At 39.8% G+C, this 12,396-nt stretch overlaps 1 protein-coding gene across 1 annotated transcript; it reads left to right on the forward strand.

The window, feature by feature from the left end:
* The first annotated feature begins 1,026 nt into the window (after positions 1 to 1,026).
* LOC121738730 (E3 ubiquitin-protein ligase MARCHF6) lies at positions 1,027 to 12,082 on the forward strand. The gene is made up of 10 exons (XM_042130956.1): positions 1,027 to 2,333; positions 2,945 to 3,196; positions 3,480 to 3,680; positions 4,587 to 4,772; positions 5,490 to 5,618; positions 9,336 to 9,426; positions 9,572 to 9,753; positions 10,384 to 10,568; positions 11,118 to 11,307; positions 11,487 to 12,082. Exons 1-10 carry the CDS (start codon positions 1,278 to 1,280, stop codon positions 11,601 to 11,603), a joined length of 2,589 nt encoding a protein of 862 aa, XP_041986890.1. The 5' UTR covers positions 1,027 to 1,277; the 3' UTR covers positions 11,604 to 12,082.
* Positions 12,083 to 12,396: the final 314 nt, after the last annotated feature.

Below are 12,396 nucleotides of genomic sequence, written 5' to 3' on the forward strand. Positions count from 1 at the left end.
AGATTATCCAAGTATATAATTAGAAAAATAATTACATTACATTATTTGAAACATATTAACGAACAAGAAATTAAAAACTCTTTTTTATATTAAATAACTGGCAACACCTATTTCTATGACCGTATTGGATCCAATCTCTCAGCAAATGTCAAAAATCTATGATCAAGGAAGAAATGAATCATAAGTCTATATTACATTATCCAATATCATTGACTCAATGATCTCGGATCCAATATATATGATAATCTAATATCCCCCTTACACACAGTACCTATGTAAGTTGTAAAGCGCTTATTCCACTTAACCTAGTTAGGAAGTCCTAGCTAGGATCCTACATAGGAGACTTATTAGAAGCACTTGTCTTAATTAAGTGACTAAATCAGTTGTCATTTTGGTCAGACGTCTTCTTAATGGCTCCAGTTCTATCAAAGCAACAAAAAATTGGTCTTCTCATAGGCTTAACTGTTGGCTCAATGAAAATAAAAATAAATAAAAGGCGAAAAAGATCGTTGAAAGAATTTTTGCTCCACGTAAAATTATGAATTATGAATTTTCTGAACTACTTGGAACCAGCAGACTTAAGAAATTACCTACGAATGGATTCCAGATCTTATAACATAATATATATTGACTTTAATACAGATTTAGCAGTTCCCACTACAGATAAAAGGTTGAAACCATCTGGCAACACTGATTTAGTCATTCAGGAGCCACATTTTCTTCCGATTTAGGATCCTAGCTAGGATCCTAGCTTTCTAAAAATGTTATTCCACTTGACTAAATTTTTTAGGTAGGGGGAAGTCCTAGCTAGGACTTCCTAAATAGGACAAGTGGAATAAGCGCTTAGGATAAGTGGAATAAGCGCTTAACACATTTTTGTTGCAAAACAGACAAACCTTCCTTTTCGATTTGTATTCTGAATTCTGAAATCTAATCGTAGACGATCGATCATCGAACGTAATACGAGTATCTCTTATTAGTCTGTGGATCGAACTTTCTAAACGCGTAGAATGTAGATCTATGAAAAATGAAAATTATTTCAAACGTCAATGAAATGGACTGTGAAGGAAACTCAAGAAATATGTAAATCTGATCAACATTCGATACATTATTCACAAAATCTTTATTGAATACTTTAGGAAGTGACAGTGTTTCATTATTAACCCTAAATTATTACACTATAATGTGTAATTTCAGGTTTATTTGTGCGTGAATTGGAACATAGTGTCTTTGTGCTGTTTGCTCTTAATTGCGAACAAAGATCGGCGTAGTGGGCAATGATGGATAATGACAATTCTGGAGCTGATTTCTGTCGATTCTGTCGATCCGAGGCTTCGTCGGATCGTCCCCTTTTCCATCCCTGTATTTGCACCGGCTCTATAAAATGGATTCATCAGGAATGTTTAGTGCAATGGATGCGGTACTCGAGGAAGGAAATCTGCGAGCTCTGCGGGCACCGCTTCTCTTTCATGCCGATCTACTCCCCGGATATGCCGAGACGGCTGCCCATCCGTGATGTCGTCGGTGGTCTCGTTACGTCTGTCGCATCTGCGGTCAAAGACTGGCTTCACTACACTCTGGTGGCCTTAGCGTGGCTGGGCATCGTTCCGTTGACCGCGTGCCGCACCTATAGATGTCTGTTCACGGGCTCCCTGGACCCAGTTATATCTCTACCTTTTGATATTGTGTCCGCTGAGAATCTCGCCAAGGATGTCTTCTCCGGCTGCTTCGTGGTCACCTGTACGCTGTTCTCGTTCATCGGCCTTGTGTGGTTGCGGGAGCAAATCATGCATGGAGGCGGACCAGATTGGATGGAGAGAGAAAACCTGCAGGGCCCTCTACCCGAGGACATGCCACTTCAGGACAACAATAATGAGCAAGTGAATGAAGGGGCAGGTGATGAAAGAACACCGAGGGAGGAGCCCAATGTTGAGAATGCTGATGATCCACTCGTTGGCGATGAGGCCAACTGGAACCCGATGGAATGGGACAGAGCTGCTGCGGAGGAGCTGACCTGGGCGAGACTTCTCGGACTGGACGGATCTATGGTGTTCCTCGAGCATGTGTTCTGGGTTGTCTCGTTGAACACACTGTTCATAGTTGTGTTTGCATTCTGTCCATACCACATTGGAAAATTGGGAGCTATTGTAGCAGGATTGGCCGCAGAAGGCCCATTTGCTGGGCCACTGACAGCTCTAGCAGGCTACGTAATACTGGGGGCTGTGTTGGCAGTTCTGCATGGAATGGCATCTTTGCTACGTCTCCGCAGTGCTAAAAAGGCTCTTGGTTTTTGCTATGTTGTCGTAAAGGTGGCCCTGCTGTCAGTCGTGGAGGTATGTTTAAATTATTTTGAGAATTACACTTGATAAAATAATATACAATTAATTTTATGATCATTTCACATAACTTTATAACAATGAATAATATCAGAAATGCCAAGTCATATTCTTATCTACATATTTTTTCAATTGCCTGTTAGCAATTGAATACATAAGTATTACATAAATTTGTGTAATAAATGTGACATTCCATCACTTGCAGTATACAATTATGTATTATTTATTATTCAACTTGTGTTTTTTTGTCCATGTTGTGGACATTATGTTTTATTTTGATATCATTTGTTTTCTTAGCTTATGTTACTAAACATTTTCTAACGGCAGTGTAGGAGCACCATTATTAAAATATATTACCATAATATTTTTACAGACATTATCGGTCTTATCACAAAAGATTTAACATCTGTTGAACAGTTGTTTTGAGACCATTTTGTACTGAATTTTTCTCTAATCAACTGTTCAACGGGTGTTTAAATCTTTTGTAGTAAAGTTCGATACTTTATCATCACTTGACAGACAAAGCATTGTTTTTCTAAACTGCATACACTGTGTTGCACATCTTGCACATCTTTTTGTAAGTAAGGTTACTAATTTTGCAATTGCAGATCGGAGTCATACCCTTGGTGTGTGGATGGTGGCTGGACCTTTGCTCCTTGTCCATGTTTGATGCGACCCTCAAAGACCGAGAGTCTAGCCTGCATGCTGCACCGTGGACCCTCATGTTCATACACTGGCTCGTCGGAATGGTCTACGTATATTACTTTGCATCATTCATTCTTCTACTCCGAGAAGTGTTGCGGCCAGGAGTGCTATGGTTCCTGAAGAACTTGAACGACCCAGACTTCAGTCCTGTTCAAGTAAGGAAACTAACCATTTAAAGATTATTATTAAATAATTAATCTTCTCTTATTATGTTGTAACTAAAAATTAATGTTTTGTAAAGGATATGATATGTTTATTCTTTTATGCCTGAAATAATATCACAATATTATAATAACCACTTTCTTTAAGATAAATTAAGGTGCTTATTGATTATCCTAGAATAAAGAGATACAAGTTATAATCAAAATTAGTAGTATGTGTTATAATGGCCAAAAGCCTTTTAGTAGATTACTATAATACTAATTCTTTCTTTTCCAGGAAATGATCCACCTCCCAGTGTGGTCTCACATGCGACGTCTGGTTGTCTCTGCTATGGTGTTTGGGACAGCTGTGCTGTTCATGCTGTGGTTGCCGATCAGGGTTATCAAGAACCTCCTGCCTGGTTTCCTGCCATACGCGGTTGCAGTACACACCGAAGCTCCTGTCAATGAACTCAGTCTGGAGTTGCTCTTGCTGCAGGTAATAATTTTATGAATAATATTGAAAACCAAAAGTGTGGAGTTCAAAGGTATAGGATAATTTATATTTTAAAAAATCATATATGTTATTGTTTTTGGGCGCGAAGAAGTTGAAGGCATTGTCTAGTTATCTAATAGCTTTGTCCACATTGTGCCTTTTTCTGTTCATCAAGGGCCTGCCTTATAGCGCTGTCAACAACAAACGTGAGGCATGCCCGTAACGCGCGTTGAAATCGTAGCGCGCGTTATGACACTTTTCTTTCAACGCGGGTGGATTTTTACGCGCGTCACGGGCATGTCACACCTTCGCTGTTGACTGCGCTATAACGCATGCTCTTGTCAAAAAAAGGCACAATGTGGACAAAGCTATTATCTTATAAAGAACTTGTGAGGTTTACTACTTAAAGAGAAATGTTTTTTTCGTAATGCGACAAAACTACTAGACTGATTTCAATATTTTTCGACAGTTTATTTTATCTCCTTATTATATTTTATGCATTAATTTTAATTTTTATATTACGTCTAGTTAATAGTAACTCTGTGTGCCTTATTGACTGGTTCTCCTCAATCATGATCTTAATCTTATATTGAAACAATTAAATTTTCTTTCATATCTTCTTCAATATCAATCTCATATTAATATAAACTAGCTATTTGACCGAGCTTTGCTCGGTATTCGATAAAACACGTATAAAATGACATTTTCTAAAAATAATTCCTAGCTAGATCGATTTATCGCCCCCGAAACACCCTATATACTAAATTTCATGGAAATCGTTGGAGCCGATTCCGAGATTCCAATTATATATATATATATATATATATATATATATATATATATATATATATATATATATATATATATATATATATTGCTCGTTTAAATATATAGGATTAATTCCTTCAGGTGATTCTGCCTGCTCTCCTGGAACAGTCCCACACTCGGACATGGCTGAAGGCGGGGCTCCGCGCGTGGTGCGCCTGCGCCGCCGGCCTGCTAGGGCTTCGGTCCTACCTGTTAGGTGACAGCGCGAGGGACAACGAGCCGCACCCGCCTCCGCACCCGCCTCACCAGTTGGGCGCCGCGCACCAGGTTGACAGTTGTTTTTTTTACAGTTATTTTTTTTTAAACCCTAACCACTATTACATACTTTTTGGTGGAAATTCATGTTCATTTTAATAATTATACACTTTTCTTCCACTGTTCCACTTCCACTTCATAAAGTGGAACTTTATTATTATAAGATTTCTTACAAAGTTATTATTTTTCTCGACCGGTTTTGACAAAATCATCATCAGGTGTAGTGCACTACTTGTCGTGTATTCATTATTTAATCCTTAACAACCTCTCCATCCGCCGCACCAGGTTAATAGTTATTAGTTTGGTTACAGGTTGGTTATGTGATCTTAGGATATTTTTTTAGTTTTTATATACAATTATTTCTTTTTGACAAAAACAGAAAAAAACGCTATTAGACAAAATTTAAATTATTGGACACGTAGAACTAGTCATTGGACAAGTAACGCTCGATTGAGATTAGGTTGAAATAGGCATTAAAAGAAAGAATAAGTATAAATCATTTAATCATGAAATTTTATTATTTACGATAAAATAAGGTATTTTTATTTAAATATCAAACAAAAATTGACTTTTCAAACCCTCAATGAAATGACATACACACCATAAAGCATTATTACTTTGTTTTTTACACCCTGCATACAACATTAACTGCAACAAAACAGAGTGTCCAATAACTGATTCAGTGTTTACTCTCTGGCTACGGAACACTAAAAATTATCTTTTCTACAGGCGCTGATGCGGCGCGACGGGCCGGCTGGGTTCGAACCGTACGCGCGCGCGGCGTGGTTCCCGCTGCGGCTGGCGGCGCTGCTGTTGCTGGTGTCCCTGTCGCTCATCATGGCGAGCGCTATCACGCTGGTCAGTAGCTGTAAAATTAAGCTTCAAACTGTAAGCTTTATGTTTAGTTTATGTAATAATTTACGTTAAACCTTAATATATTTGATTATCTCGGTATCAATAAATATTTCGTGATTGGAGGATGTTAAATGTAATTCTAGTTCTAAAAAAAATATTCTAGTGATACAATTGTATAGAATACATCCGGTCGGGGAAAATGAAGGCAGATGCCGTTGACGTACGGAAAAGATGGCAGGCTAAAATCAATCTTCAAGAAACATTAAAGTCTTAAATGCATAATTATGGAATATTAAGAGCATTTTGTACGTAACATGGAATAATAAAGAGTTTAAAACATAAGTATTGAAGTCTTTGTTAATATCTTCAGAAGTGGATAATGGATCCAATTCGGCGCCCTCAGTATGAAAAACGTAAGTGCGTTTTAATAATATAACAATAATTATTAATATTGTTTGTCGAGTTAGTGTGTTTTAAGTAAAATTAATTTGATTGGTAATATAACTTTTCAATTGTTGATAATGATTCATAAAAATGTAGGTGAAGATATTAATATAAAAATGAATTAATATTCAGATTGACTGTCCTATTATTATTAATTAATGTAATGTTTTCAATAAAGTTTAATAACTAGTTACAGTTGTAATTGCCTAAACACAGACAAGGCATAATAATTATGACAACAAGTCTCCTATTAAACATAACTATATTTTTTAATTTAATTTGGAAAAATCCTTGATGCAGTGATGAGCACATAATTATTGTAATAAAACTTATGTACTTAATTAAAAATTCAAATCATGTCTATCTTTTTTTATGTGCACAACCATTGCTTTAAAAACAATAAAAGGCAATATTATGATCTAACACAAACAATTGCAAGTTTCAGATTGACCGTAATTCATGATGAGCCTGGTTGCATCTTGGCGAGCGATCGAGAAGTACAAGTGTGGCGACTGGCGATGCATGTTCCGTGGAGACGGGGTCCACGTGATTTTCGCTACATGAACCTCGAGGCAGCTAGGAGCGTGAGCCTCACCGGAGAATGAAGATCTTTATGTACACCCATCCCTGATGACGAGGAGCTTGAGCAACGTCTCAGGGATAAATTGATGAGAGATACGAGACGTAGAAGTAGAGTTTCGGACGGTGAGCTGGAGCGACGGCCGATCTCTACGACTACATACACGAGACGTCATATGAATCGAACGATGAGCTTGAGCGACGGTCGATGAATATGACGTCATGACACGAACGATGAGCTTAAGTGACGTTTGATGAATGAGATGACATGACACGTAAGATGAGCTTAAGTGATATTTGATGAATGAGATGACACGTCATGAATCATGAGCTTGAGTGACGTTTGATGAATGAGATGAAATGACACGAGCCATGACTTGAGTGACGTTTGATGAATGAGATGACATGACACGAGCCATGACTTGAGTGACGTTTGATGAATGAGATGACATGACACGAGCCATGACTTGAGTGACGTTTGATGAATGAAATGACATGACACGAACCATGAGCTTCAATGACTTTTGATGAATGAGATGACATGACACGAACCATGAGCTTCAATGACTTTTGATGAATGAGATGACATGACACGAACCATGAGCTCGAGTGACGTTTGATAAATAAGATGACATGACACGGACCATGAGCTTGAGCGACGTTTGATGAATGAGACGACATAACACGACAGAAACAAAGAGCAACGTTTTAGTACAAGTCGAGTGTCGGACGGTGAGCTGGAGCGACGGCCAATCTCGATGACTACCCACTCGAGACGTCACGGGCCACGGCAGAAACGAGGAACTGGAGCAACGTTTTAGTAGGAGTCGAGCTTCGGACGATGAGCTGGAGCTCGACGGCCGATCTCGACGACTACCTGCCTGTGAGTTTGAGTAACGTTCAACAAATGATTATCGCGATGAATCACAGCTGAGACGATACGAAGATAGAAACCGCGAGTTAACGAAGTGACGGAGGTTCTACGCAGTAAACAAGAACATCGAATCGCCGACCGACCGATCATCGAGCTTCTGGTTTGATCAATCTGGAAATGAATGTTGGATATCGATGACGATGACGATAGAAGAAAAGGAAAATTTAAAATAACTATGTATTTCGTTTCTAATTCACTTTCATTGAGAAATAAATAATATAGCTATCGCCTACTCTATTCATACTGCATATCAATGACATGTTACAAACCAAAGGCATTCATTGCTACGAGTATGCGGATGATAGTACAGGTGATGCTTTATATACCGGCTCCCCTAATATTTCTCGGCAAAATGTCACTGAGAGTCGAAACGAACTTGTGTCTAAGGTGGAGAATTCATTGGAGAAGGTCTCTGAATGGGGTAGACGTAACTTAGTCCAATTCAACCCCGCCAAGACACAAGTCTGCGCGTTCACCAATAAAAAGTCGCCAATGGTCGTTTATCCTCGTTTCGAGGGCACATCTTTAACCATCTCCCCTAGCATTGAGATACTTGGCGTCAACATATCGAGCGAAGTCCAGTTCCGATATCATCTTGAGGGTAAGGCCAAATTAGCCTCGAAGAAGCTTGGCGTTCTTAACAGAGCAAGACAGTACTTCAGTCCGGACCAACGCCTACAACTCTACAAGGCGCAGGTTCGGCCTCATATGGAATATTGTTCTCATCTCTGGGCAGGGGCGCCAAAATACCAACTGCTCCCTCTGGATCGTATCCAACGAAGGGCTGCTCGAATTGTTGACTGCCATAGTGTTTCAAACAGCTTGGACCCCCTGGAATTACGCCGAGATGTTGCTTCACTCTGCATCCTCTATCGGTTGTATCACGGGGAGTGCTCTGAGGAATTGTTCGGAATCATACCACCTGCAACTTTTCGCTCCGTCCCACGTCTACTACGTACGTACTATCTTCCCACGCGAAAAACATACCATCCTCATCACCTTGATGAGTGGCAGTCTTCCACAGTGCGTTTTTCGCGTAACTTTCTGCCGCGCACTGTAAAACTCTGGAATGAACTGTCACCAGCAGTATTTCCGGACCGATACGACCTGCAAACCTTCAAGAAAAGAGCGTATACCCTCTTAAAAGGCCGGCAACGCACCTGCAGCTCTTCTGATGTTGCGAGTGTCCATGGGCGACGGTAGTTGCTTACCATCAGGTGACACGTTTGCTCGTTTGCCCCCTTATTTAATAAAAAAAAAAAGCTAGGAACGAGGTCGTTTCCACTTGTCAGATGGCCGAGCTGTAAGCTTTATGTTTAGTTTATGTAATAATTTACGTTAAACCTTCATAATATATTTGATTATCTCGGTATCAATAAATATTTCGTGATTGGAGGATGTTAAATGTTATGGTAGATGTTTTGATTTCCGGGAGATTGATTCTAGTGATACAATTGTATAGAATACATCCGGTCGGGGAAAATGAAGGCAGATGCCGTTGACGTACGGAAAAGATGGCAGGCTAAAATCAATCTTCAAGAAACATTAAAATCTTAAATGCATAATTATGGAATATTAAGAGCATTTTGTACGTAACATGGAATAATAAAGAGTTTAAAACATAAGTATTGAAGTCTTTGTTAATAAAACTATATCTTTTTTTTCATCTTAAGCTGATGGCTCATTTGTCAACACCTGAATCGATCACCACAGAAACATGACATTAGAATAATTTTGTTACTTAATTATTTGTGTGGTTTCAGGTAATTCCGGTGGCTATCGGGCGGAAAGTGATGACGCTGTGGCTACCGAAGGCCTCAGAGGGAGTGCACGAGCTATATACGGCTGCTTGTGGTATGTGCAGTACCTCAATTCTAATATTTTATGATACCTAAATGCTTCTTCCTAGCCCAGCCCTATCAAACTAAGAAAATATTACCATCTGGGTATAAAACATAAAATATTATGTTTTAGATACTTATTCCTATTTACCACCCAGGCCTATACCTATGCTGGGCTGCGGGTCGCGGCGGCGCGCTGCTGGCGGGCTGGGCGCGCGGCGGGCGGGCGGCGCTGACGGCACGCGCGGCGCTGTGGGGGCGGCAGGCGGCGCGCGCGGCGCTCGCGGCGTTGGCGCTGCTCGGCTTGGTGCCGCTCATGTTCGGCCTGCTGCTGGAGCTGGTGAGTGACAGAGATAGCGCGTGTTAGACGGAGACAACGAGAGGCGCGCGGTGCTGTGGCCGCGGCAGGCAGCTCGCGCGGCGCTCGCGTGCCGCGGCGTTGGCGCTCGGCCTGGTGCTGGAGCTGGTGAGTGACTGTGATTGTGCAAATTAGATAAAGACAGCAGTATGTAACTGGAACAAGTTTGTAATGTGCATTGACTTTCGTTTTATGTGAGAACAATCTTAAAAAATTAACTTACCGTAAATGACCAATTGTTGGCCAGTTTAGGTTATATTTTATAGAAATTGCTGTAAAAAAATTAATACTTAGCATAAAAAAACAAACAGTTAGATAATTTATGAACAAAAATATTTATTTTTGTTCATAAATTATCTAACTATAACTAACAGTTTTTATTGATTTTTAGTAGAAACTAGACAAAATTTCAGTTATTGGACATGTAAAGCTCGATTGAAATTAAGTAATAATAAGTATTATCTTACTGATGTTGATAACATCAGTAAGATAATACTTATTATTAATAAGTATTATCTTACTGATGTTATCATAAAATTTAATGAAATCTAAGGTATACTTAATTATTTTTAATTTCAAACAGCATTTGACTTGTAAAATTCAAATTTTCAGGTGCTAGTGATACCGCTGCGAGTCCCGTTGGAACAGTCGCCCGTTCTGTTCATGTGGCAGGACTGGGCTTTAGGCGTGCTGTACACGAAGATTGTGTGTGCACTCACCATGATGGGTCCGGATTGGAGCATGCGACGAGCAATCGAGAAGGCATACAGGGACGGGATACGAGAGATGGATCTCAAGTGAGTAAAATATGCATAGCACAGAATCAGTTGGTATGTCTGTGGCGGTGCCCACAATTAACGCCACATTCGGCGTTAATTGTGGGCGTCGGTATAGATAAGACAGCTGAAATCAATTACTTGGGCTACGGCCCGAGCATAACACCTCTCTCGGAAGATCTTCCTTTATGGTCATCACGCATATCCCACATTAGTGATGTCATTGAAATTACATGTAGGGTTGGGGCCAACAATGGCCAAAAAGCTTTAAGCCCCTCTCATCGTTGCTCCATGTTAACTATGATAGCCATTCACATGATTCAGAAGCTATCTAGCATGCACAATCGACGTCGATAGTTGGTTCAATGCGAGCTGCAAGTTGCAACCGAGCCTATGTATTCTCATTTATGAGAGAATTTGTCAAGTTATATGGATGACGAGCTAGACTTGTGGACAATTTTTTTGACACAGTTGCTCTTCCTTAGTTTTTATTATTCGTAGACTACTGCAACACACTTTACACAATCCAACACAATTTAAATAACTTTACCCCACAATTTCGTTTCACAGATTCATCCTCGGCTCCGTCGCAGCCCCCCTCGTGCGTTGGCTCGGTCTGGCGCTGGCGGTACCGTACGCGCTGGCCAAGTCCCTAGCGCCGTTACTACTGACCTCACCGACGCATCGTAACTTGGTAGCGAGGCGGATTTACCCAGCCTTGTTATTGGTGGTCGTGTTGGGAGCGCTCGCTGTGTTCCAGGTTTGTTTCTTGTTTAACACTAGTGCGAAGCTGCGCGGAACGTCTAGTCAAAAAATATTTTTGCTTTGATATTTTGAATTAAGTTCAATTTTGAAGTAAAATTTTTAAAATGGTAAATCTTAAAAACATTAATTTGTGTCTAAGGTTATTTTATAGTCTAACAAGCTAAAATTTTCCAGATCCGCCAGTTCAGAAAACTGTACGAGCACATAAAGAACGACAAATACCTCGTCGGCCAGAGACTGGTTAACTATGACCATCGGCGACACAAACAGAACATCGCGCCAGCCAATTAAGCGAGATAGCTGTCGTATGTCCCGCTCACACTTACTGGAGAGAAACATCACGCCTGCCAAACGAAAGAGATAGCTATTGTTAGTCCTGTTCGCACTAACTTCTGATGTGCTGGAAAAAACATCATGCCTGTCAACTGAGCGAGACGGATGTTATCTGTCCTGCTCGCACCTACTTATATCGGAGAGAAAAATCACGACAATTATTAATAGTAAGACATCCGTCGTCTGTCCTGCTCGCACTAAGTTCTTAAGTACTGAAGATCGCGCTCGCCAAGCGAGACGGTCGTTCTGTCCTTCTCGCACGTATATAGTTTTATTCTAAGAGAATTGGCTCACTTACTTTAGCAAATTTAGCAAGTTACGTAGTGCGTTTGCTTCTTAGTTTCTAAATAAATGGACATTGAGTGACGTAAGAATTTGCGGGCGTATGCGTGATGTTAGATAATAATTTTATTCGAGTAAACAAATGTATATATACAGCCTGTTTTTTATTTTATATCGAGAAAGGAAAGTATGTCAAATGTTAGAGTAGACCGTGGACAGAGAAAGTAATAGACAAATGCACGTCTTTCGTCTCACTCGCACAATGAAGTCTATTAGGTTAAGAAGTAATGTGATAATATTTTATCTCATTTGAAATTTTGTGAAATTAAAAAGTAATTATAAAGTACACATTAAGTGTTTTTTTCATATCCGCCAACATTTTTTTAATTCTTCGATCGGCTTAATGCTAAAGAAGTGACGGTTTTTATTCTGTAAGTAAATAACTTATTTCTTCTTATCTTTTTAACCA

This window comes from Aricia agestis, chromosome Z (genome assembly GCF_905147365.1).
Source record: "Aricia agestis chromosome Z, ilAriAges1.1, whole genome shotgun sequence".
Lineage (NCBI taxonomy): Eukaryota > Metazoa > Arthropoda > Insecta > Lepidoptera > Lycaenidae > Aricia > Aricia agestis.

Coding starts and splice junctions, on each gene's coding strand:
- LOC121738730 (XM_042130956.1), top strand. CDS start 1,278: ATGATGGATAATGACAATTCTGGAGCTGATTTCTGTCGATTCTGTCGA. Junction 3,197..3,479: donor CAGACTTCAGTCCTGTTCAA/GTAAGGAAACTA, acceptor TTTCTTTTCCAG/GAAATGATCCACCTCCCAGT. Junction 11,308..11,486: donor GAGCGCTCGCTGTGTTCCAG/GTTTGTTTCTTG, acceptor AAAATTTTCCAG/ATCCGCCAGTTCAGAAAACT.